This window comes from Mobula hypostoma, chromosome 9 (assembly GCF_963921235.1).
Source record: "Mobula hypostoma chromosome 9, sMobHyp1.1, whole genome shotgun sequence".
Taxonomy (NCBI): Eukaryota; Metazoa; Chordata; class Chondrichthyes; order Myliobatiformes; family Myliobatidae; genus Mobula; species Mobula hypostoma.
The window spans coordinates 88,083,456-88,106,584 of record NC_086105.1 but is presented as its reverse complement, the minus strand read 5'-3'; the positions used below and the strand labels follow the sequence as shown (position 1 = coordinate 88,106,584).

Sequence of the window (23,129 nt, the reverse complement as noted above, 5' to 3'; positions counted from 1 at the left end):
GACTCCCTCCTGTGAGACTGTTATTAACCTGTTTACCACACCTTGCTATCACAGTGTGCAATACCACCATCACTTCTTATCTCAGACATCCCACCTCTCCTGGAAGTTCTGGGAGTCTCCGGCATATTAATAGTAGCTCCCTGATGCATGCAAATTATATAAAATATCCCGGAAATCAATTTTTTTGAGAGCGAGAGAGAGAGAGAGAGAGAGAGAAAGAGAGAGAGAGAAAGAGAGAGTGAGTGAGAGAGAAAGAGAGAGAGAGAGCGCACGAGAGAGAGTGTGAGAGAGAGAGCGAGAGAGATTGTAAGAGAGAGCGAGAGCACGCGTGCGAGAGAGCGCGAGAGAGAATGAGAGCGCGCAAGAGAGAAAGAAAGCGAGAGCACATGTGCGAGAGAGAGCAAGAGCAAGCGAGGGAGAACAAGAGAGAGAGCATGAGAGAGAGCGCACGAGAGAGAGCAAGAGCGAGAGAGTGTGAGAAAGAGAGAGAGCAAGAGCGCGCATGTGAGAAAGAGAGCGCGAGAGAGAAAGTGAGTGAAAGCACGCGAGAGAGAGGGCGCGCATGCACACGCCATGGCAGAGTGTTTCAAAAAATGAAAATATAAAATGTACGTCACCCCAGACCACACTAAAGTGTACCCCTGCCTAACAGAGGTCAAAAATAATGACAGTGTTGCTAGCTGCACTGTTTACAACAGTGACTTTTCTATTGCCCATGGTGGGTTAAGACTATAAAAGACATGTTGAGGTGAGTTCAACAGGTGTCATTCGTTCATTAGTATAGCTAACGTTATTTAAACTAGCTGGCTAGCTGCTAAAGAGCTACTCTATTGCAGACATCCCACCTCTCCCCGAAGTTCCGGGAGTCTCCCGCAAATTGATGGCGCTACCTCCCTGAAATGAGTTTTTTTCAGGGTGGGATGTCTGTTATCTAGACAATGTGAATAAGTAATTCTTGTTCTATCATCATATTAGTATGAACTTGTAAATCTTGTAATCTTTGATTTGTAGACCTAGTACATCTAATTTTCAAGGCAATTTTTTTTATTTCTCTTCTAATATTTGTATATCTGTGCACTTGTGATGCTACTGTGACACTGTAATTTCCTTTGGGATCAATAAAGTATCTCTCTATCAGTCTCATATTTAGTCCGTCCGTCCTTCCTTCCAGGAGTAGCAGTCACGCAGGCTTCTGAACTCCGGGAAGGTTGTCTGTCGGCCAGCGCTGTGCGCTTCCTCCGGTTGCTATAGTCCCGACGTCAAACACCGAGTTGGGTACAGGCCTGGTTGTGAGGAACGAGAGGCTTCGGAGGACAAGGATGTCGCTGAGTGACGGAACCGAGGAGGATGTGGGGGTAAGAGGTGGCGCAGAACTGGGAAACGGCGGATTGTAAGCGCAGCAAAACGCCATCCCAGCCCAGGTTTGCGCCCTCTCCTCACTCCCTCCCGCCGGCTTTCCCGCTCTTCTGTCTCCGCTCTGCCCGCTACCTCTCCCAATTTTTCCTTGCCCCTCTCCTACCATAAGAGACAGGAACAGAATTAGGTCATTAAGCTGACCGAATCTGCTCCGCTATTTCATCATGGCTGCTCGATTTTCCCTCTGGACCCCAATCTCCCGCCTTCTCCCCGTAACCTCCGTCTTAAACATACCCAATGACTTGGCCTCCGTAGCTGCCTGTGGAAACAATTCCCACAGATTCACCACACTCCGGCTAAAGAAATTCCTCATCTCCATTCTAAATGGACGCCCCTCTATTCTGAGAGTGTACCCTCTGGCCTTAGACTTCCCCACCATAGGAAATATCTTCTCCACATCCATTCTACCTAGGCCTTTCAACATCCAGTTGGTTTCAATGAGATTTCCCCGCCCCCCCCGCTCCATTCTTGTAAATTCCAGAGAGTACAGGCCGAGAGCCATCAAAAGTTCCTCATACAATAACCCTTTCATTCCCAAAATCATTCTCGTGAACCTCCTGTGAATCCTCTCCAATGTCAGCGTGCCCTTTCTTAGGTAAGGGATCCAAACCTGCTCACCATACTCCAAATGAGGCCTCACCAGTGCTTTATAAAACCCCAGCATCACATACTTACTTTTATATTTCAGTCCTTTCTTCCCTTTGGATTTGTTCTCACCCAACTCCTTACTGTTCTCTGGCTGTTACTGGCCCTCAGATTCCTGCCACACGACAATTTGTGGCCACTGTTGCTGCTGTGTGCTTCTCTTCGGCTTTTCCTCAATTCCCTTTTCAAGAATCTGTCTGCTGCAGAACTGGAATTAACCCTCTGATTCAAAGGGAATTGTAATAGCTGTGATGGAGTGTTATGAGAGGACCTGAGTGAGTTATATTTTAATTGTATGAAGTTAAATCTGAGTTCAGTGATGTGTTTATTACCTTTCTGTTTCAGGGTGAGGATGGATTGTCTATTATTACATATGATTCTGAGGTAGAAAAGGTAATACAGTATGCATGTTTTATGATTTGATAACATTCATTCTTTATGCTTCTGTTTGATCACCAAAGTTGACACCCTTTCACTGTCTACAGACGCTGCCAAACTCCTAGGAATCAGCTATGAACATTAACTCACTCCCAAAAATCACTCTTCAGCATCCTGGGGATCATTCATAAATACGTTATGAGAAGTGTACTACCACTTCTTGAAAATGCCTGCAAATATTGCCACATACCTGGGGACCATCAATAAATTCTGACATAATATTAAACAGCAACCACAAATACTAACACATAATAGCTCAGCTCTGGGGTTTAACTGCGAATACGCAAAGTGCAGCTAGAAATCCCCCACCCTGGCAAAGTTTACACGTTTTTGAATTCCACAAAAGGAAGATGCTTTTATTATTGCAGATGACAGTTTTCACAAAGTTACAAATCATAAGTAATGTGCTCATAGGTCAACGAATACAGAATAAAATCTGAAATGCAGGATTCTGAGATGGGGTGCTTATGTCTCATGAACACATGATCAAGATGAAATCTAATGGTATTCCTGTAAACGTAACTTTGCGGGATCAAATAACGACAGCACAAAAAGATCATTACTTATCTTTTCACCCGTTTATTTCTTCGAGCTCAGCGGGCAAGTGAACTCGGATCCGACATCAGGGAGAGACCCTTTCTCATCTCCCCGGTGGTTCTACAAGTTCACAGCCTGATGTCAGAATTGTCAGAAGTTATAAGGCCACCAATACAAAAGAACAATCAGTTTGATAACTATTCCAGCCAAGTCAATGGACTATTGATACAAAAGTACAATCAATTTGTTAGACGCTCCAGCCACCTTAATTAAAGAAAAGAATGTCCTACCTGGTTTGCTGGAGCCACAACTTAATTACAAAGATAAGAACATCCGTCAAATTTATGCTTTAATTGAGAAAGGGATGTTCTGTCTAATTTCCATCAGGTACTGCTTTTTGTCAAAATCAAAAGGTGTGAAAAGCCCAGAGATATCTATGTAGATCTGGGCGAGCTTTAACCCTTATCTTCTCCAAAGAAGGCAGCTGTGAGACATTATTCAAACACACTGCAGTCACAGACATAGTACTGAATCTATTGTTTACAGGAATCTTGAGAATCCCCCATTCCCTTAAATTTTATCATTCCAACACACAAATTCAAAGTGAGATTGGACTAGGGGTAGACCACCTGTTAAGGCTTGCCTCTCCTTCAGTTTGATAACAGCTGATCTGTGCTCAACTACTTTTCTGTATTAATTTCCATAACTCAATGGCCAGATCTTTCCAAAGTTTATCTGCCTCCTCTTTAAATAACTCCTGTAATCTGGCACAGCCTCCAAGGCAGAGAGTTCCAGAGATTCGCTATGTTTGTGAGATGGAATAGGATGGAGCCTCCTTGCGTTTCCCCCACATCAGGTGATGCATTTATGATGTGGTCAACATTGAAAATGAGGGCAGTTGGCTGGTTTCAGGAGCTGGATGTAAATGTGCTGCAGCAACTGCTGGAGAATTTTCAGACAGTTTTCTGAAATAATTTACATTTAGTCACCTTTTCTCACAGTTCTCACAAGTTCTCACAGATAGCTGATCAGTGATCGGGTGCTAAGTTTTATTGATTTTTGGTGTTCTGTAATTTCAAGGATAATACAAGATAAAAGTCTCAATCTTTGAATATTGCTAAAAGATGATTTTTGCATGTATCTGAGAGAATTGATGGGATGTTAGTTAACATCTCACTCACCAGTACAATACTCCTTCAGTGCTGCACCCGAAACTCAGGCCAAGCCTTCAGTTGTACCTTTCGTGTGGGAGTTATATCTACAGCCTCCTGACTATCTCAACCATATAACAAAGTCATATTTAAAGATTAATGTACTGATATAATTATTTTTCCTTTTAGAAATCTAGAAAGAAGAAATCAAATAAACCACCCATGCTCTCAAGTAAGTAATACTTTGAGTTCAGCAACACAGCTGTGTTTATGTTCAAATTGTGCCTAAATCATTAAGCTTGTTTGTAAATTGTGATGATGTTGGGGGGTGGGGGAGGGAGGAGTGGGGATAAACACTGATTTTTTTTTAACTTACTGATTCAAAAGGATGCTCATGTGATCAGGTTCAAAACTCATTTTGAAATTTAACCAACAATGCTTTCTATTGACTTCAGTGGAAAATAAAACTGGATATTCTGTAAAACATTTCTCCAGAGAGGTATTTGGGCAATAAATTTTTTACAATTTCAGAGAACTCCAAGGTGTTTTTCAGCACATCAGTATACTAGATATGTTGGAGGTCCATTTTTACAGAGTGCTATGAACTTCAATCTGATGATTACTAAGTATTCCCCCTTTAGTAATGTTAACCAAGAAATACATTTCACCAACATTTAAAAAACTGCCCTGCTCTTCATTCATAACATTTAATTCTATTTGATTGAGATGATAGAGTTTCCCATCTGAAAGAGGGCACCAATATCAGGGTGACATTTCCTCAGTGCTACACAGGGAGTGCCAGTCTAGACCATTATGTTCAAATTTTTGGAGATTTGAACTACTGATGTCATCCTGAATCAAATGAGATTACCACCACTGACTAGCAGATGTAATCTGCAGATGGAGAAGCTTAAGTTTATTTCTTATCCACATACCTCTACCCAGAACATCTTTTATTCCTGCATAATGAACAAATCCTATCTCATTGTACTTTCAGAATCTCCATATCTTTCAAACACATACCTACATCCAAAAAAGGCAGCAGTTTGGAGGTCATTGAAGGGCACAGGAACCATCCATATTGAAAACCCGTCAGTCAAGGTGCCCAGGGAGCTGTGGGTGGCATCACTCAGACAGGGGTTTGGTAAGTGCCAATAGTAAAGATCCATCCAGTTTTCTTACTCTTTGCCACTCTCATTTTCAACTGGCTTTTCCCATTTTCCATTTAATAATGCACTTTGTATGTAAAGAGAAATTTAACTATTTCGTGTAACTTATGTTGGTTGTGTAATCTTTCACATCCAGCCAACAAAAGCAATGCTTTAGGCCAGCCCACAATTCTTGAAAGGATTGTCCAGTAATAAAACCTCATACACCTCTGAGGATTGTTACCTTGTCATGGTGGAGAGACTTGTGAGATCCTGAGAGCAATGGCATCTGGAGCTTATCTCTTGATAGGGTCACCCATGACAGTAAGGTCAAAGAAGAGCTTCCAAACAAAGAGCAATATAACCAAGACTTCAACAGTGGAGCTGGTGGAAGATGATAATAAATTACAATGGCAGTGAATGTGGAAGAAGGCTGCAGCAGTGAAGGGTCCCCTGTCATCTTGTATTCCATGCCACTGGACACTGACGCTGACCTACAAAGGACTGTGTGATGGCTGCCCATGCATCAGCCTCCCAATGTTAAACAAATTCATGAACAGACATCCTCCTTTGAGGGAATTCACCCTAACATTCTGGATTAAGTCACCCACGAATAAACTCTCTGTTAGGAAAACATAATACTCAATTCGATTGATTGCATACTATAATCTCACAATTTGCTGACTGAGAAGCCCCCTCCCTGCTTGGTGACCAAGAGTGCTGCAGAAGAAAGCTGGCTGCTGCTAAAGAGCAGAAGTGAAAACTTGGTAGATTCATCTCAATGTTGGGCTTGTCTGAAATTCTAGCACTGAGTCTGTAATCCAGTACCAGATCCAGGAGCATGGTACTGGTGACACAAGTGTGACAGTGTATAAGATGTTACTGGTGGAGATAGTTGATTTTGTGACAAAGCAATATGATGCCTTTGTTTTGTAGAAAGTGCTTATGTACTGGGTACAAGTGTGTTGATGTACAATAGAGGGATTAGCTGTCATTGGAACTAAAATCTTCTTTTCAAAAAATAATGTGCAGTCCCACAGGCTAGAAAGCTTCTTTAAATTAGCATCCTTATGCTGGCTTCCCTTCCAGTTTTTACTTTTTACTCTTGTTAGAGAAGGGTATATTAATGCAACATTAAATTCTAAGATCCCGTCCTTTGTACCATCTTGTGCAACTGGATCCTGAATTTCCTCACTAGCGGACCCCAGCCAATTTGGATTGGCAACAACATCTCCTCCATATTCACCATCAGCACAGGTGCACAACAGGGCGGTGTACATAGCCCCCTGCTCTACTTGCTTTATATTTATGAATATGTGGCTAAGTATGATTACAATGCAATATTTGTTTGCATTGTTGGTGACTGAATCAAAGGTAGTGATGAATCAGCATATAGGAAGGAGATTGAAAGTATGGTTAAATGATGGCCACAACAATAACCTCTCTTCAGTGTCAACAGAACCAAAGAGCTGATTATCGACTACATGAGGTAGAAGTCAGAGGTCATGAGGCAGTCCTCATTAGGAGTATGAAGGTGGAGAGGGTCATTATCTTTAAATTCTGTGGTGTTATCACATCAGAGGATCTGTCCTAGTGTAAATGTAAATTTGCCGGATCAAATAATGACAGCACAAAAAGATCGTTACTTATCTTTTCACCAGTTTATTTCTTTGAGCTCAGCCGGCGAGTGAACTTGGTCCCGACATCAGGGGAGAAGAGTTCTCATCCCTCCGGCGGTTCAACAAGTTCACTGCCTGATGTCAGAATTGTTAGAAGCTATAAGGCCACCGATACAAAAGAACAATCAGTTTGAAAACCATTCCAGCCAAGTCAATGGACTATTGATACATAAGAACAATCAGTTTGATAGACACTCCAGCCACTTTAATTAAAGAAAGGAATGTCTTACCTGGTTTATTGGAGCGAAAACTTAATTACAAAGATAAGAACATCCACCAATTTATGCTTTAATTAAGAATGTCCTGTCCTGTCTAATTTCCATCAGGTACTGCCTTCTGTCGAAATCAAAAGGTGTGAAAAATCAGGAGCCATCTTATGTGGATCTGTGTGAACTTTAACCCTTATCTTGTTCCAAAGAAGCAGCTGTGAGACATTATTCAAACACACTGCAGTCACAGACATAGTCGGTACTTAACCCATTATTTACAGGAATCTGAGAATCCCCCAATTCCCTTAAACTTTATCATTCCGTCCTTTTTATCATTACATGATAACTCTTCAGAACAGATTGTCACTTCTACAACATGATACAAAACATACCCAACATGCTCCCGTTCTACTTGCTTAGCGTAGGTATGGCAGAGGGACAGAAAAGTGTTAATGAGGGGGCCCCTGAAACAGGGGCAGGTCCCCTTAGGGTCATTAAAATCCAATAATGATTAAAATCATCATTAACCAATACATTTTTCAGTCCATATCAGTTCTGCCAGTAACGTGTTTACAGTGCGTTCGATGTATCCACCAGAGCTGCCCTTCCACCTTCACTGCAGTAGGTGTTGTCAGTAGCACTTGGTACGGTCCTTTCCACCTCAGTTCCAACTTCTTATGATCCCAGTTCTTAATCAGGGCAAAATTTCCGGGCTCGATGGTGAGGTAGTCACTCTTAGGCTGGGTGTCATCCTCTCAACTGGATGACACCTGTGAATGCAAGCTTTGGAGAGTTAGTTAACTTGCATAAATATTTTCCCACCTCCTCCCCTAAGGTATGCATGTCCATCCTTTCAGGAAGGGGAGGTCGGGCCAGTTCCGTCCCCCATGGGGTTCGCATGGGCTTTCCATAGATGATTTCTGCTGGGGATAATCCAGTTCTAGTCGAGGGTGTAATTCTCATGTGGAACAATGCCAGAGATAAAACCTTAAGCCAGGTTAGCCCAGTTTCTTGCATAAGTTTAGTTAGCTTATACCTTAAGGTTCCATTTGCTTGTTCCACCATACCAGCTGCTCTTGGATGGTGAGCACAGTGAAATTGTTGTTTTATTGCCAGTTCTTTACAGATTTTCTCATCTATCTTAGCAATAAAATGAGGTTTATTGTCTGAGCTTATTGATTCAGGTAATCCATAATGGGGAACCACTTCTCTTAATATTTTTACAACAGTATTATCAGTAGTGGGTATAGCCTCTATCTATCTGCAAAGTACATCTACTATTACCAAGCAATATTTACAACAATGTACACTTAGTAGTTCTGTAAAATCAAGTTGTAAACAAGATAAAGGTCCACCAGGCAAGGGGGTAGCTCCGGAAACACAAGGCATTCCCTTTCCAGCATTTGTTTTTTTTTACATGCTGTGGCTCACTTTTCAGCTCCTTGCTGGAAATCAGGGCGCCACCAAGATATTAACCATTCCCTCCTTGCCCAAGTGTATACAGTTATTTACATAATCTATCAAGATAGATAAGAACACAGAGGGAACACAAACCTGTCCCGCAGGGGTCACCCATAAACTGGTCTGAGGTTCAAGGTGGCAACCCATTTGGTACTGTAGTTTGTGCTCTCCTTCAGGGGCGTCCCCCTGTTAGTTACATATTTCTCCCATGTCTGGCACACCTGTCCTTAGATTTTGTCTAATAGGCGCTTGCTGAGTTCCCAAGGGGACTAAAAGTGTGGGATTCAAGGCTGTCTGTTTAGCTGCTGCATCAGCCCTAGCATTGCCCTTAGATATCTCATCAGATTCCCCAGTATGGGCTGCACATTCGATAATAGCCAAAACTCAAGGTAGCTGTAGAGCGGTAAGTAAGTTGTTTACAAAGGTAGTATTATAATGGGGTAGCCAAAAGAAGTCAGGAAATCCCCTAAATTCCGTAGTCTGTGCATAACGGGAGTCTGTAAGTTCGCACTTTAGTCTGTTGCTAGGATACAGGCATGAGTCAGAGCAAACAGCTCAGCTTTCTGGGCAGAGACAGCTGTTTCAAAAGAGGCCTGCACAATTGCTTCACTGTCTGACATTATCGCATTGTTTCCCTGCTGGATTCACAAAAGAGCTTCCATCCTCATAAAACGTCACCTCGGGCTTGAGGGGGTGTTGCGGAAGGGATGGGAGAGTCTGTGCTTCTTTCACGGTGATCCGGATGGTGGGGGGGGAGCAGTTGGTGCAGCCGGCTTCATGGCCTGGAATTTCCCAGAGACGTACAACGACTTGGGTTCGGTCAATATTAAGAGTGTCTTACCATTTTCACCTTTGACTCCTTCCAGTATCGGAGTTGGCCCACGGCCAAGTCTTGCCAGTCTCTTTCGGTGCGGGAGGCTTGTTTCGTCAGGGTGTAGGCAAGGAACCCAGGCTCTTTGGCTTGAACCCAGGGCAATGCCTAACGGTGGTATGGGGAACCCTCAGTCCTGTCTGTCTCCAAAGGAAATCCGGAACTTCGGCCAGTTCCACTTACTTCTCTTCCTTTAACCTCTCCAATCATCGTGATTGGGAACTTGTGTCCCTCGAGGGGTGCATAATACTGGCTTTCCTCAGTTGAGCACCCTGTAGGATCATAGCACAGAGTCACATGAAGGTCTGCCTCTGGCAGAGGGGGTTCAAACAAAGTGGAGTCCAAATTAAGGTCCCACCACTGGGGTGGAGTTTGGTAACTGGGGAAGCTGTCGGTTGTTGGCTAGTCCCAGGGTGACACCCTTGTCTCTGCATAGAATCTCGACCTCCAACGGACAGAGCAAGTTTCATTCTGCTAGATTACACCCCAGTGGCTGGGGACGTGAATATGTGCGTTCCTGCTTCGGTTCCCGTTTCTGATCCCCCAGATGTAGCCTGCTCGCTTCCTTCTTCCTGCTAAACATTTTCTCCTTTAATACTAGTTCCCTCCGGGGTTGATCGGGATTTGAAAACCGGGTCCCAACAATATGTCAAAGCTTGTCATATTCGATTTTGATCATTGTCAGGCCAATCCATATCATTTGTTTTAATCATGTTGGCTAACTTAACTGGTGAGCATTGGAGCAGTAAGGCATTAAACTGGGGGGGGGAGGGAACGGATTCCTATTATTAGAGGCTTGGTCTCCTGCGAAAGTGCTGTTGCAGGCCATAATTTGCTCCTGATTGTCTGTAATATGGTCTATCTGTTCATTCTTATTACGGATTCCCACCTGTAACTCCTGATAGATTTGGTATCTTGATTCTGCCTTCCATTTCCGCCTCTCATCATGCAGCAGAGACCCAATAAATTTTGCAGGGTCGCATTATACATTTGTATAGTACTGCAGACCTACTGAGCAAACTGTGTTGGTTTTTCTTTTCTGTCTGGGGCCTGATTCATGATCATTATCATTTCCTGAGGCTTCCATGGGACGTATACTTCAATTGTTGGTGGTTGGTTGCCCCCCTCACCTGCTTGGGGTCTGGGCAACTGCCTAACAGGGCATTGCTGTTGGGGATTCAGTTGGATTCCGCCAAGCTTATCACAAAGTTTAGACTGCCCCTCTCCAGAATCTCCTGGCCAGGATCCCCTCCGGGTTTGTTTTCTGGGATTTATCTTTACTTGCTCTGCCACATTTGATCCTTCAGGGGCCTGGTATGGTTGCGGGGGTGGTGCAGTTGGTTGTGAGAGGGGTAAGTGGGGTGGTGGCAGCCTAGGGTAACATCCCCACTCCTCATCCCTATCAGTATCTTCTGAATCGTCAAAAAGAGTCAGCATGCCAGACATGGGTTTGGGATCCCGATCAGGCCTCAGAGTTTTCCCACAGCACTGTCATTCTAATCCTTTCTGTCTGTCCATATCAGCCTTTGCCTGCTTACGCTGCCATTCCTGCTCTCTCTTTCGTCGCCCATCTACCCATTCACACTCTGGTTTCAGTGTCTCCCAACTCTTGGGAGTCCCTTCTACCGTACATACCTCTATCCCTTTATCACATGCATTATTCCTCCAGCTGGCCAGTAAGGTATTATTCCACTTCGTATCAGCTCTATCTTTCCATCCTTTAATTTCCACTTTTTAGGGCAATTCTTTTTCCAAATTAAATTCACTGCTTGTTTGCAAGAAGTTATATCCCAAGTTCCACCTGGGGGCCATATATCGTTTCCCAATCACTTAGTTACTGCAGCACTTAACATCAGAAGATCCTTTTCCTTATCTGATATTTGCTCACACATACTTTGGAGGGGAGTTCCCTTTCCAGCTGTATCAAGGGCCTGTCCCATTATTGCTGTTATTATATAACCAGTTATTGTTATTTATCAAGTCAAGTCAAATTAAGTTTATTTATACAGCACATTTAAAATCAACCCACGTTGGCCAAAGTGCTGTATAAAGCAAAGCAAGTAGCTAAAATCACAAATACATGAACACAGACAAACCAACAAGGCAAACAGCTTATAGGCACAAAATACACAACACAAGGGCCCTTGGCACAAGCCAAAAAACAGTCACTGTTTATGCCACTGGGTGAGAAATTTAGCCGGCCTGCCTCCCCCTTAATCAATTTCAACCGGCTATATTATCAGGAGGCAGCTGATACGGTCAAATCCGTCAGGTAGCGGTGGCCGCCTATCCTGACCGGGGTCCCCAGTCCCGACTCTTTCCTTAAAACAATACAGAATACCCAATGTCACCCGCAGCCTTTAATTCTCACAAAAACTGCTAGCCTATTTTCTGTTAATACTCGCAAAAAAAACCAACTCTCATATACTCTGGAGCCCTTTCCTCCTTTATCCTGAACTTGTCTCATTAAATTTCAACCGGCCATATTTCTGCTGCCAAGATGAGAATTTTATCGGGCTGCCAGTCTTGTATCATTTTCAAATTTCATCCGGCCATATCCTGTCACCTGCAGCAATGTAAAAGTTACAACTGCTTACCTTAAATCCTGTATCCAAACGGGTTGTCTGATCCCGTCAAGGTACCGGTCTCAATGGGCGAGGGGCAAAAATGCTCAGTCGGACACAAGGAGTAGCCAGAGGTAAATTACCTCGGGGCGCCCTGCCACTCAATTGTGTTTGATTCAAGCCCCCTGTCACTTACTCAGCCCAGAGAGATGTTCCCTATGTTGGGATCTGAGTCACGGCACCAAATATAAACGTAAATTTGCCAGATCAAATAATGACAGCACAAAAAGATCGTTAATTATCTTTTCACCAGTTTATTTCTTTGAGCTCAGCCGGCGAGTGAACTTGGTCCCGACATCAGGGGAGAAGCATTCTCATCCCTCTGGCAGTTCAACAATTTCACTGCCTGATGTCAGAATTGTTAGAAGCTATAAGGCCACCGATATAAAAGGACAATCAGTTTGATAACCATTCCGCCAAGTCAATGGACTATTGATACAAAAGAACAATCAGTTTGATAGATACACCAGCCACTTTAATTAAAGAAAGAAATGTCCTACCTGGTTTGTTGGAGCCAAAACTTAATTACAAAGGTAAGAACATCTACCATTTTATGCTTTAATTAAGAATGTCCTGTTCTGTCTAATTTCCATCAGGTACTGCCTTTTGTCGAAACCAAAAGGTGTGAAAAATCAGGAGACATCTTATGTGGATCTGTGTGAACTTTAACCCTTATCTTGCTCCAAAGAAGCAGCTGTGAGACATTATTCAAACACACTGCAGTCACAGACATAGTCGGTACTTAACCCATTATTTACAGGTATTTGAAAATCCCCCAATTCCCTTAAACTTTATCACTGGAACTAGCACATAGTATTATCACAAAGGTTACAGAAAGTGGTGGATACAGCCCAGTTCAAGGCAAAACCTCCCCCACCATTGAGTATATTTACATGGAACACAGGTGCAAGAAAGCTGAATACACCATCAAAGACCCCTACCATGCTCTCTCTTGCTACTATCATTGGGCAGAAGGTACAGAAGCCTTAGGTCCTGCATCACCATCTTCAGGAACAGTTACTACTCTACAACCATAGGCTCCTGAATGGGCATGGATAACTACATTCTTCACTGCTCTGAACTGATACTATGACCTGCAGATTTACTTTCAAGGACTCTATACAACTCATGTTCTCAGTGTTACCTTTATCTGTAGTTTGTATTCTTTTGCACATTGGTTGTTTGTCGGTCTTTGTCTCTTTATGTATAGTTTTTCGTAAATTCCATTGTATTTTTTTCTACAAATGCCTGCAAGAAAATGAATTTCAAGTAACATATATGTACTTTGATAATAAATCTACTTTGAACATTTAAACTTTGAACTTGGGAAACTCCTACGTACACTAATTCTTGGAAAAAAATTACAGCCAAGAATAGACAGGGAGCTAAGAGTCCAGCTTTCAGACTTGGGGATTATGGAATTTTTGCACTTTGAAAAACAGATGTTTCTAGTTAGTTTTAATATATTTTCAGAAAATCCTGGAGTAATGCCTTTAGACCTTGGCTCTGAATGAATAGCCCATGCTCTGAAGACAACTGTACTTAAAGAAAAAAATGGCTAAAGATCTCAAGATGGAAGTAGACCTTTTGGCTAATTGAGTCCCTCTGCCCTTTTCACCATTGCCCTGTAAATGCTTTCCTTTCATATAGTTATCTGGTTTTATTCTGAATACCACAATTGAATCATTCCAGACTCTAATCATTCATCTTGTCAAACATGAAGGTTTCCTCATAGACAGTTAATTTCTTTCAATGTCCCTTGGGTTCTTAGCCTCTTGCCAATGGGAACACCTCCCTGGCTGTATCCTTCATTATTTTAGATACATCTATCAGATCCCTTGCAATCTCTACTGTTCCAAGAAAAAGAACCCAGCTTCTCCAGGCTGTTCACAGAATTGTGTCCCTCATCCCTGGATTTATTTTTATAAAATTCTCTTTCCTACTGTGAAACCCAGGACCAATGTTTTATGAAGGTTTATCAAGTATTCTTTGCTCTTGTACTATCTGCCTCTGTTTATACAGAGACCATCTCTGATGGTGGTGTCTGAAAAGAGGATGCTGTCCAAGTTGCATGCCATCTTGGACAATGTCTCCCATCCATTACATAACGTACTGGTTGGGCACAGGAGTACGTTCAGCCAGAGACTCATTCCACCGAGATGCAACACTGAGCATCATAGGAAGTTATTCCTGCCTGTGGCCATCAAACTTTACAACTCCTCACTTGGAGGGTCAGACACTCTGAGCCAATAGGCTGGTCCTGGACTTATTTCCATCTGGCATAATTTACATATTATTATTTAATTATTTATGGTTTTATGTTGCTATATTTATACTCTATTCTTGGTTGGTGCAACTGTAACGAAACCCAGTTTCCCTCGGGATCAATAAAGTATGTCTATCTATCTACCTATACGGCCCATTATCCCATCTACTTTAACCACTTTCTCAATCTACTATGCCACTTTCAATGAATAATACACATCTAGCCGCAGATCTTAACATTCTTTTGCACTTCTTAGAATTGTCCTCTCTAGCGTGTATTGTCTTTTCTCATATTTTTCATGAAAATGAAATGTTACTTATTTCTCAGTTTTAAATTTAATCTTTTTGACCATCACATTAACCTATCCAATAACTCTATGATACCTGTTACTAACCTCATAGCCATTCATTGTGACTCCAACTTTTGCATTTCCAGCATTATTGGGAATTGTGTTGTCTATACTCGCACCCAAATTATTAATATGTTTTAAAAATATTAGTAGCACAAGTACCTAGTGGAGGAACCTTTCACTGTTATCCATTGTTTTCTGTTACTTAGTTACTTTTCTGTCAATAGTGCCCCTTTTATTCCAATTACTATTGTGTTGCAGATATACACCTTTTGGAAGTCCATTTATACATATCAACTACATTTCAGCCATCAGACTTCTCTGTTACATAATCAAAATACTCAGTTTGCCTTTAACAAATCCATTCTTTCTCTAATCAGTCTGGACTATCCAAGTGATGGCTACTTCTGTCCTTGATGTTTGTTTCTAGATTTCTCTCCCTGCCATCAAGACTAAATTGACTGTCACTGGGCTTATTCCTATACCTTTATTGAACACAGGTATACCATTTTCAACTTTCTAGTTCTTAAACACCACCACTTAATCTATAAGTGTTTGCCAGATTATGGTCAAGGAGTCCACAATTCCCTCCCCTACTTTCTTCATCAACAGTGATTGACTTATCGGTGCTGCTGGCCTTTTGAGTGCCTCCTGTACATCAATTTTTAGCGCATCCAGAATCTCATCTGGCTCTTTTTTTTGCTGATACTCCAGCAGCATCATCTTCTTTTGTGAAGATAGATACAAAGTACTCATTTAATACCTCGGCCATATTTTCTTCTTCCCACTAGATTTCTTTATTGCCCTCTTCTGGGTTGTACCTTTCTTCTTGTAGCACTTTTCCTGTCCATGAACAGTCCTTTCTTATGCTTTAGTTTGCCTCTCATCTCCTTTAATACTTCTGTTCTGAACTTTCTGTAATAACCCCAGTTCTCTCTCTTATATTAACAACCATCTATAACGGGTCAAGAATGATGAGTTCGGAGAAGGACATAAAGATAACGGAAGGTGCTGGCGTGGGGGGTTCTGAACGACATGAAGGAAATCTGGAAGTCGAACTTGACCAGAGGGCTTAAAAAGAGGATCTTCATAGCAGTTATAGAGTCCATTCTCATGTACGGATGCGAGACGTGGACACTCACCAAGCTATGCGAAAGTCTCTAGATGGTTGCTATACACGAATGCTCCGGATGGCTCTTGATGTGAGTTGGCAACAGCACATGACGAATGTCGAGCTCTATTACGACCTACCAATGCTCACCACTAAATCGAGGCGAGAAGACTGCGACTAGCGGGGCACTGTCTACACCACCCCGAACTACCTGCCAGCCTAGTCATCATATGGGAGCCCAAGCATGTGAGGATGAACCCTGGGCGCCCCCCCCAAGACAATGGTCAACACGCTCCTAGAAGACAGCTGCACGGCTAACTTAGATGAACTGAACACACTGTTGAGGGAGAGGAAGAAGTGGAGAGTACGTCATCGTGCCCGACACCGGCCCCCTAGGCCTGAGTCGACGTAGTGGTAGTAGTAGTAGTATCTATTACTATGCTCTTTTTGCTCAATTTCGCTGTCTATTTGGGAAACCTTGGCTGTAATTTTTTCCATTTTCTCCGTTTTGAAAATATGCCTACATTATAGCTCAAATTTCACCACCTTTAACACCTTGCATTATTCAATGATAGTATTATATAGAAAAAATAAGGAGGAACAACACCTTATATTCCGTCTGGGTAGCCTCCAACCTGATGGCATGAACATTGACTTCTCTAACTTCCGCTAGGCCCCACCTCCCCCTCGTACCCCAGCTGTTACTCCTTTTTATGCACACATTCTTTCTCTCACTCTCCTTTTTCTCCCTCTGTCCCTCTGAATATACCTCTTGCCCATCCTCTGGGTCACCCCCCCCCATCTTTCTCCCTAGGCCTCCTGTCCCATGATCCTCTCGTATCCCCTTTTGCCTATCACCTGTCCAGCTCTCGGCTCTATCCCTCCCCCTCCTGTCTTCTCCTATCTTTTTGCATCTCCCCCTCCCCCTCCGGCTTTCAAATCCCTTACTCACTCTTCCTTCAGTTAGTCCTGACGAAGGGTCTCGGCCTGAAACGTCGACTGCGCCTCTTCCTATAGATGCTGCTTGGCCTGCTGCGTTCACCAGCAACTTTGATGTATGTTGCTTGTTATTATATAGAAAGCTTTAATTCACTTTACCAGGTTAGATCTTTCTTTCATCCCATTGAAATTCATTCAGGGTTGCAGCACCTGCAATTCAATCACTTGGTCCAGATGGATGCAAGCTAGGTTGATGTATGGTTGTGTGTTTCTGTGATGGGTAGATTAACCTCTGTGTTGTTATGTGTACCTCTGGACATGTGGTTCCAAGGTCTCAGGGTTGAGTGAAGTAAGCATGTAATCAACATAATTCTCTCCTTTTCCCCTTTAAAAAATATTAGTACTTTTCCATACCTTAAAGTTACAATTAATGTCGTCCCCCCCCCCGCCCCCGCCAACCCTGAATTGAGTTTGGCTCAATTCCCGGAATGAAGTCCAATGATTTCACTTATTTATTTACTTACTTCGTGATACAGCTCAGCTCAGAGTAGGCTGTTCCAGCTCTTTGAGTCATGGTGTCCCAGCATCCCCACAAACCTAATCATAGGACAATTTACAATGACAAATTAACCTATCCGGTATGTCTTTTGACTGGGAGGAAACTGAAGCATCAGGGAAAATCCACAAATTCCACAGGGAGAATGTATAGAGACTCCTTACAGAATGGCACTGGAATTGAACTCTGAAATCCAGAACACCCTGAGATGGAATAACTTTGCACTAACCACTACGTTACTATGACACCCATATAATATTGCTTTCTTTGCTGGACTAGAAGTATACTGATAAAATTCTTGTCACCATTCTTCAGAAACTCGAATTTTTTACCCGTTATGTTATTGCTATCCCGCTTTATATTTTCTTATATTACAGCTTGAGGTGTTCTGCATTTCAGAGTTCAATTCTGGTGCCATCTGTAAGGAGTCTGTGTGCGCTACTCATGAATCACATGGGTTTCTTCCGGGTGCTCTGGTTTCCTCCTGCAATCCGAAGATATACCAGTTAGTAGGTTAATTGGTCATTGGAAATTGTTCTGTGATTAGGCTGGTGTTAAATAGATGGGTTGCTGGGTGCTACGACTTGTTGGGCCGGAAAGGCCTGTTCTACACTGTATCTCTAAGTTAATAAAAATATAAATATTTGGATAGTTTTAAGTCTTCATTATCACTAGTTCATGGCATTTGCATACCTCTTATAAGTTACCTGCATATTTGTTCCTCCATATTCTTCCTACTACTTGGCAATCTGTATATAGAATTATAGAATCATAGAATTAGTCTATTAATGTGCACTTGTAGAAGATTTTTCACTTATTAAAGATCTTATGAAACATTATCAATTGTTATAGGAACTATTTTGGCCCATTGAATAAGTGCAGATTGCAGGATTTCCTATTGTGTAATAGAATTTCTTGTGACCCCATCCACCAGTTTATTCCTTATTGTTGGAGCAGTTTTGGAAACCTAGTTTTCAACCCAGCTTTTCTTCTCACCAGTCTCCTCCCGTTATTTATCCATCCTCCTTGTTCAATATTGTTTGTTATTTAATGGGAAGGACAGTGTTTTTGTGATACCTTAATGGTTACATCTTGAAAGCATTCACAGAAAATGTCAGTTAACTATCTTGCCTTATGAAACATAGTAATTGAACTTGCTTGATTTCCCCACACCTAAGGTTACAAAGCTGCAATTTAACTATTTTGTCAGGACATTACTAGAAACAGTTTCTACAGTTTAATGTAACTCATAGTGGGAAATCTCATTCCATCAAATGCAAATAGGTAAGTTAATCTCTTATTACATGTGCCCATGTACATGTGGTGAGTGAAGTGAACATGTGAATAAGGGTAATTCTCACTCTTTTTCCTCTTTTAAAAATATTAGTTCCCACAGCTGTGTCCCAGTCACTGAAATCTGAATGTGACTCTGGATGTAGTCGGAGCTCAGAGTACACTGGTACACCAGAATATTTGAAAGAGGCCCTGGGTATGAAGAAACCAAAGCATTCACGGTCAGCCAGTAATGGTGAGTTTTTTTGCATGAAGCTTCCCCTTAAGTTTGGATATAAATAGTGGAAAGTATCCTTCCCAATGACCTTTAACTTTAAGTAGAGGTTTTGCAATGAATTTTCATACTGTTGTTCTTCACCCTCTTAACACAGTCACAAGACAAGCTCAGATGTGGTGCCTGTAGATTATCTTGCTGAACCATTTGATGCACGTCACAACGTCCAATCTATTTCTCAAAAGATTCATTGCATGGCCCAGGACCCTTCCTCTGCACAATGTTTGAGAAGCTCTGTAACTCAGTTCAGTTTAACATTTAATTTCTGTTGTTACTCTTCCAATTGTATCTTCCTCACCTTCATTTTCTCTATTTCCCTTTTCTCTCAGTCCCTCTTCACCTCTCCTCTCCTGATTGCTCTTTTATTTTCTTTCTCTTCTCTTCACTTGTTTTCTTCTTCCTTCATTATTTTTCCTTTCTCTCTCATGCTGCAGGCTATGTTCCTGGCACCCCTGACTACAAGGAGAAAGAAGATATGTATGATGAGATTATTGAACTAAAAAAGGTAAGTGTTTCACTATTCTTGAGAGCATGAGCATGACCTTTTAACAGCCAAAGATTTTCTTTTACTACTAAGAATGAAGCTGGCCAGAATCAGAATCTGTTTTATTATCACTGACGTGTGAAATTTTGTTATTTTAAATGGGGCTGTTACCTATGGACCTTGCGGTGTGGGGTGCTGGGCCACTTACCTTCAGTTGATGAACTGTGGTATTTTTGTTGTAGAGCATCTATTGGTAATGTATTGAAAATAAGTCACTCAGAGGTGGACTAATAACTGGGCATGCAGCAAAGCATCCATTCTACAACAAACCTGTTATGATGTTTTTGCTTTTCATACAACAAAGTTTTTACACAGAAGCACATATATATGAGGAGTGAAGGAAGTAGAACATAATCTAAGCTTTGGTAGTTTCTTCCAATAAAAGCAAAATATTCACTAAAATACAAGGAATAGAACAAAGTTGCAGACGTAGCGTCTATCTCAATTGTTCAGAAGATTATGATCACCAAGTTTTGTTGACGATAATGCTCAGAGTCGTAGAGTGGGAAGCAGAGTTGAAGTGGGTGGCTACTGGGAGAGTAGCTCTGCTTCTCACTCCCATTCAGATATGTCCATACATGGCCTCCTCTTCTGCCATGAAGAGGCTAAACTCAGGTTGGAGGAACAACACCTCATATACCGTCTAGGTAGTCTCCAGCCCCTTGGTATGAACATAGAATTCTTCAACTTCCGGTAATTCCCTCCCCCTCCCTTCCCCTATCCCTATGTCACTCTGCCCCCTCCCCCAGCTGCCTACCACCTCCCTCATGATCCCGCCATTGTGTTTTCCCCTATTCTTTCTTCACATTTCCTGCCTATCACCTCCCTGCCTCCCATCCTCCACCGCTTTATCTTTCCCCTTACTGGTTTTTCACCTGGAACCTACCAGCCTTCTCCTTCCCACCCTCCCCCCACCTTCTTTATAGGGCCTCTGCCCCTTCCCCCTACAGTCCTGACGAAGGGTTCCGGCCCGAAACGTTGACTCATTGTTTCCACGGATGCTGCCCGACCTGCTGAGTTCCTCCAGCGTGTTGTGAGTGTTGCTTAGAAGAAAATGACTTGTATTTCTTCACTACTTTTCATAGTTTGGGAAATGAAAAACAAAACATTTAATCGTTTTTCAATATAATACCTGTTTAATGTAGGAAATTTGCTGGATGGATGGCTGCACGAAGAGCAACATGATGGGAATCCTGACAATATTTTAATGATTTTGGCTGGGGAATAAATATTGCTCAGAATCTCCCTTCTCCCTTTCAAGGTGCTTTACCTCTACAAGGTGTTTTACCTGAGTAGGCACGGGGAACACAGACACACATATGTATGTCCCTCATTATTATCTTCTCAAGGTGGGAAGGGTGAAGATTAAATGCTAGTTTTACTTTGGCCTCTGCTATGCCAGGAAAGATGTGTGAAATGTAACATGCTTCTCTGTACTTTGCCAACTCTCTGATCTTTTCTTCTTTGTCCACCTCCACTCTCCTTCCTATTGCACTTACTGTCACTTAAGAATGAGAAATATTTAAGAGGGCCACCAAGGAATAATGTTACCTTTGGCAGAGCATGTCAAGTTTACAAAGAAATATAATATACTCAGGTCCCTGAAGTAGGGCTTGACCCTTCAATTTCTGCTGTGGATGTGAGAGTTCAGGCCTCTGACCGACAGCTGACACCAATTATAACTTGTATGGTGTTACTGAAATAAGAGCAGCTTCTTTCCCTAGGCAATGCAACTGAGAAAACAAACCCTTGGAAAAGAGTCAAACCTTTCGAAAGCAGACACAGGAAAGTATCAAATATAAAATACAAAATTAATGCTATTGTTACAGTAAGTATGTCAGACCGTACATTGCAAACAGCTAATAACTGATTTCTTCTGGCGTTCTCCAAAATGTCTTGGCCCTTTCAGATTATTCAAGCCCAAAAAGCCGATTACGATATCCTGAAAACAAAGTTGAGACGATCAGAGGAAGAGAACAACAGGAAAGAGAAACAGATTGGACAGTTGTTGAATCAGTCAAAGGTGAATAGGATGCATTCAACTGGTCTAACTGCTTTGCGAAGGAGTTCATTGAATCTATGACATAGACAGGACACCTGAATCCATGCCAGTATTTCTACTCCACACTAACGTATTCACTGTCGTCTCATCCGACCCAACCTCTATTACTTCATACCCTTTTACTTGTGGCTATAACTATTTCCATAAAAGCATAAATGTATTTGTTTCAACAATTTCATGTGGCAACAAGTTTCACTTTCTATCCACTCTGTTGGAAGAACTTTCTCCTGAGTTCACTAAACTCATCATTAATTATCTTAAATATTTGGCCTCTGATTTAGATTTCCTCCATAATTAGGAATAGCTTCTCAATATCTACCTTATTTAACCATTTTATAGCTGTTCTATAATTTTAAGGACCTGGTTCAGATTAGTTCTCAATATCCTCTTATGAAAAGAACCTTCATGCTGAATTTTGTAGTCCTCAGTTTTGATATCAGTCTCCAAATAATTTTTGCACTTTTCTGTGGTGCCTTGAAGCTTTATTTCATAGATAAACTTAAACAGAAGGACTTGGACAGATTGGGAGATGAACGAAGAAGTGGCAGATAGAATATAGTATAGGGAAGTGTATGGTCATGCATGTATTGGTATAGGGAATAAAGATGTAGACTATTTTCTAAATGGGAAATTTTTTTAAATTTGAGGAGCAAAGGGACTTGGGAGTCCTTGTGCAGGATTAACTTGCAGGTTGATCTGGTGGTAAGGCAGGCAAATGCAATGTTAGCATTCATTTCAAGAGGACTAGAATATAAGAGCAAGGATGTGATGCTGTTGCTTTGTAAGGCATTCCTCTGACTGCACTTGGAGTATTCTGAGCAGTTAGATCTAAGATGGGGAGGAATTTTTTTAGCCAGTGGGTAGTGAATCTGTGGAGTTCATTACCACAGACAGTAGTGAAGGATCCGTCATTGAATATATTTAGAACAGAGGTTGATATGTTCCTGATTAGTCAGGAGATCAAAGGTTATGGGGAGAAGGCAGGAGAGTGAGAGTGATAATAACTCAACCATGATGGAATGGCAGAGCAGACTTGATGGGCCAAGTGGTCTAATTCTGCTCTTATGTCTTGTGGTCTAAGAAGCAATGATATTCTAAGCCCATGTCTTCTTCCAATTAGCAAGAAATGAGCACATTATTATGTCTTGGACATAAATAGCATATTTTTTATTGTTGTTGGATCTGAATGCTGGATTGCTAATCCTAACAGCACTGTTGGAATCTGTTCACCAGAAGAACTACAGCATTCAAGAAAGTAGCTCACTTCAAATCAATCAAGGGTGGGAAATAAATGTTATCATTACCAATGATGCCACATTTTGTAGAACAACACTGATTTACAACGGAAAATGAGGAGCTCGTATCTAGAGGCCTCTCAGTCGAATAAAACCTTTAGGCATAAGAACAGAATTAGGCCTTAAGTTTGCTCCACCATTCAGTGATGATTGATTTATTATCCCTCTCAACCCCATTCTCCTGCTTTTTCTCCACAACCTTTGATGCTCTAACTAACTGACAACCTATCCACCTTCGCAGTAAATATACCCTATGAATTG

At 41.9% G+C, this 23,129-nt stretch overlaps 2 protein-coding genes across 9 annotated transcripts in view; one reads left to right on the top strand and one right to left on the bottom strand.

Annotated features, from left to right (window-relative positions):
• Positions 1-19,351, bottom strand: part of snx8a (sorting nexin 8a) — a 100,807-nt gene extending 81,456 nt beyond the window's left edge. Inside the window, exons 1-3 of one of the 3 annotated variants that reach the window (XM_063058635.1) lie at positions 19,266-19,351; positions 18,108-18,149; positions 13,324-13,427 (exon numbers count right to left, since the gene is read on the bottom strand). In XM_063058635.1, the coding sequence (XP_062914705.1) occupies positions 13,324-13,354 (31 nt within the window). In that variant the 5' untranslated portion in view covers positions 13,355-13,427; positions 18,108-18,149; positions 19,266-19,351. Of the gene's footprint in view, positions 1-13,323; positions 13,430-18,107; positions 18,150-19,265 lie in introns of those variants that run through there. The other 2 variants (XM_063058638.1, XM_063058636.1) reach the window with 2 other exon arrangements.
• Positions 1,238-23,129, top strand: part of iqce (IQ motif containing E) — a 121,588-nt gene continuing 99,696 nt past the window's right edge. For 4 of the 6 annotated variants that reach the window (XM_063058630.1, XM_063058628.1, XM_063058633.1 and 1 more), the window contains exons 1-7: positions 1,238-1,355; positions 2,407-2,454; positions 4,377-4,419; positions 5,185-5,331; positions 18,788-18,928; positions 19,402-19,472; positions 21,421-21,534. In XM_063058630.1, coding sequence (XP_062914700.1) covers positions 1,320-1,355; positions 2,407-2,454; positions 4,377-4,419; positions 5,185-5,331; positions 18,788-18,928; positions 19,402-19,472; positions 21,421-21,534 — 600 coding nt within the window. In that variant the 5' untranslated portion in view covers positions 1,238-1,319. Of the gene's footprint in view, positions 1,422-2,211; positions 2,337-2,406; positions 2,455-4,376; positions 4,420-5,184; positions 5,332-18,787; positions 18,929-19,401; positions 19,473-21,420; positions 21,535-23,129 lie in introns of those variants that run through there. The other 2 variants (XM_063058631.1, XM_063058632.1) reach the window with 2 other exon arrangements.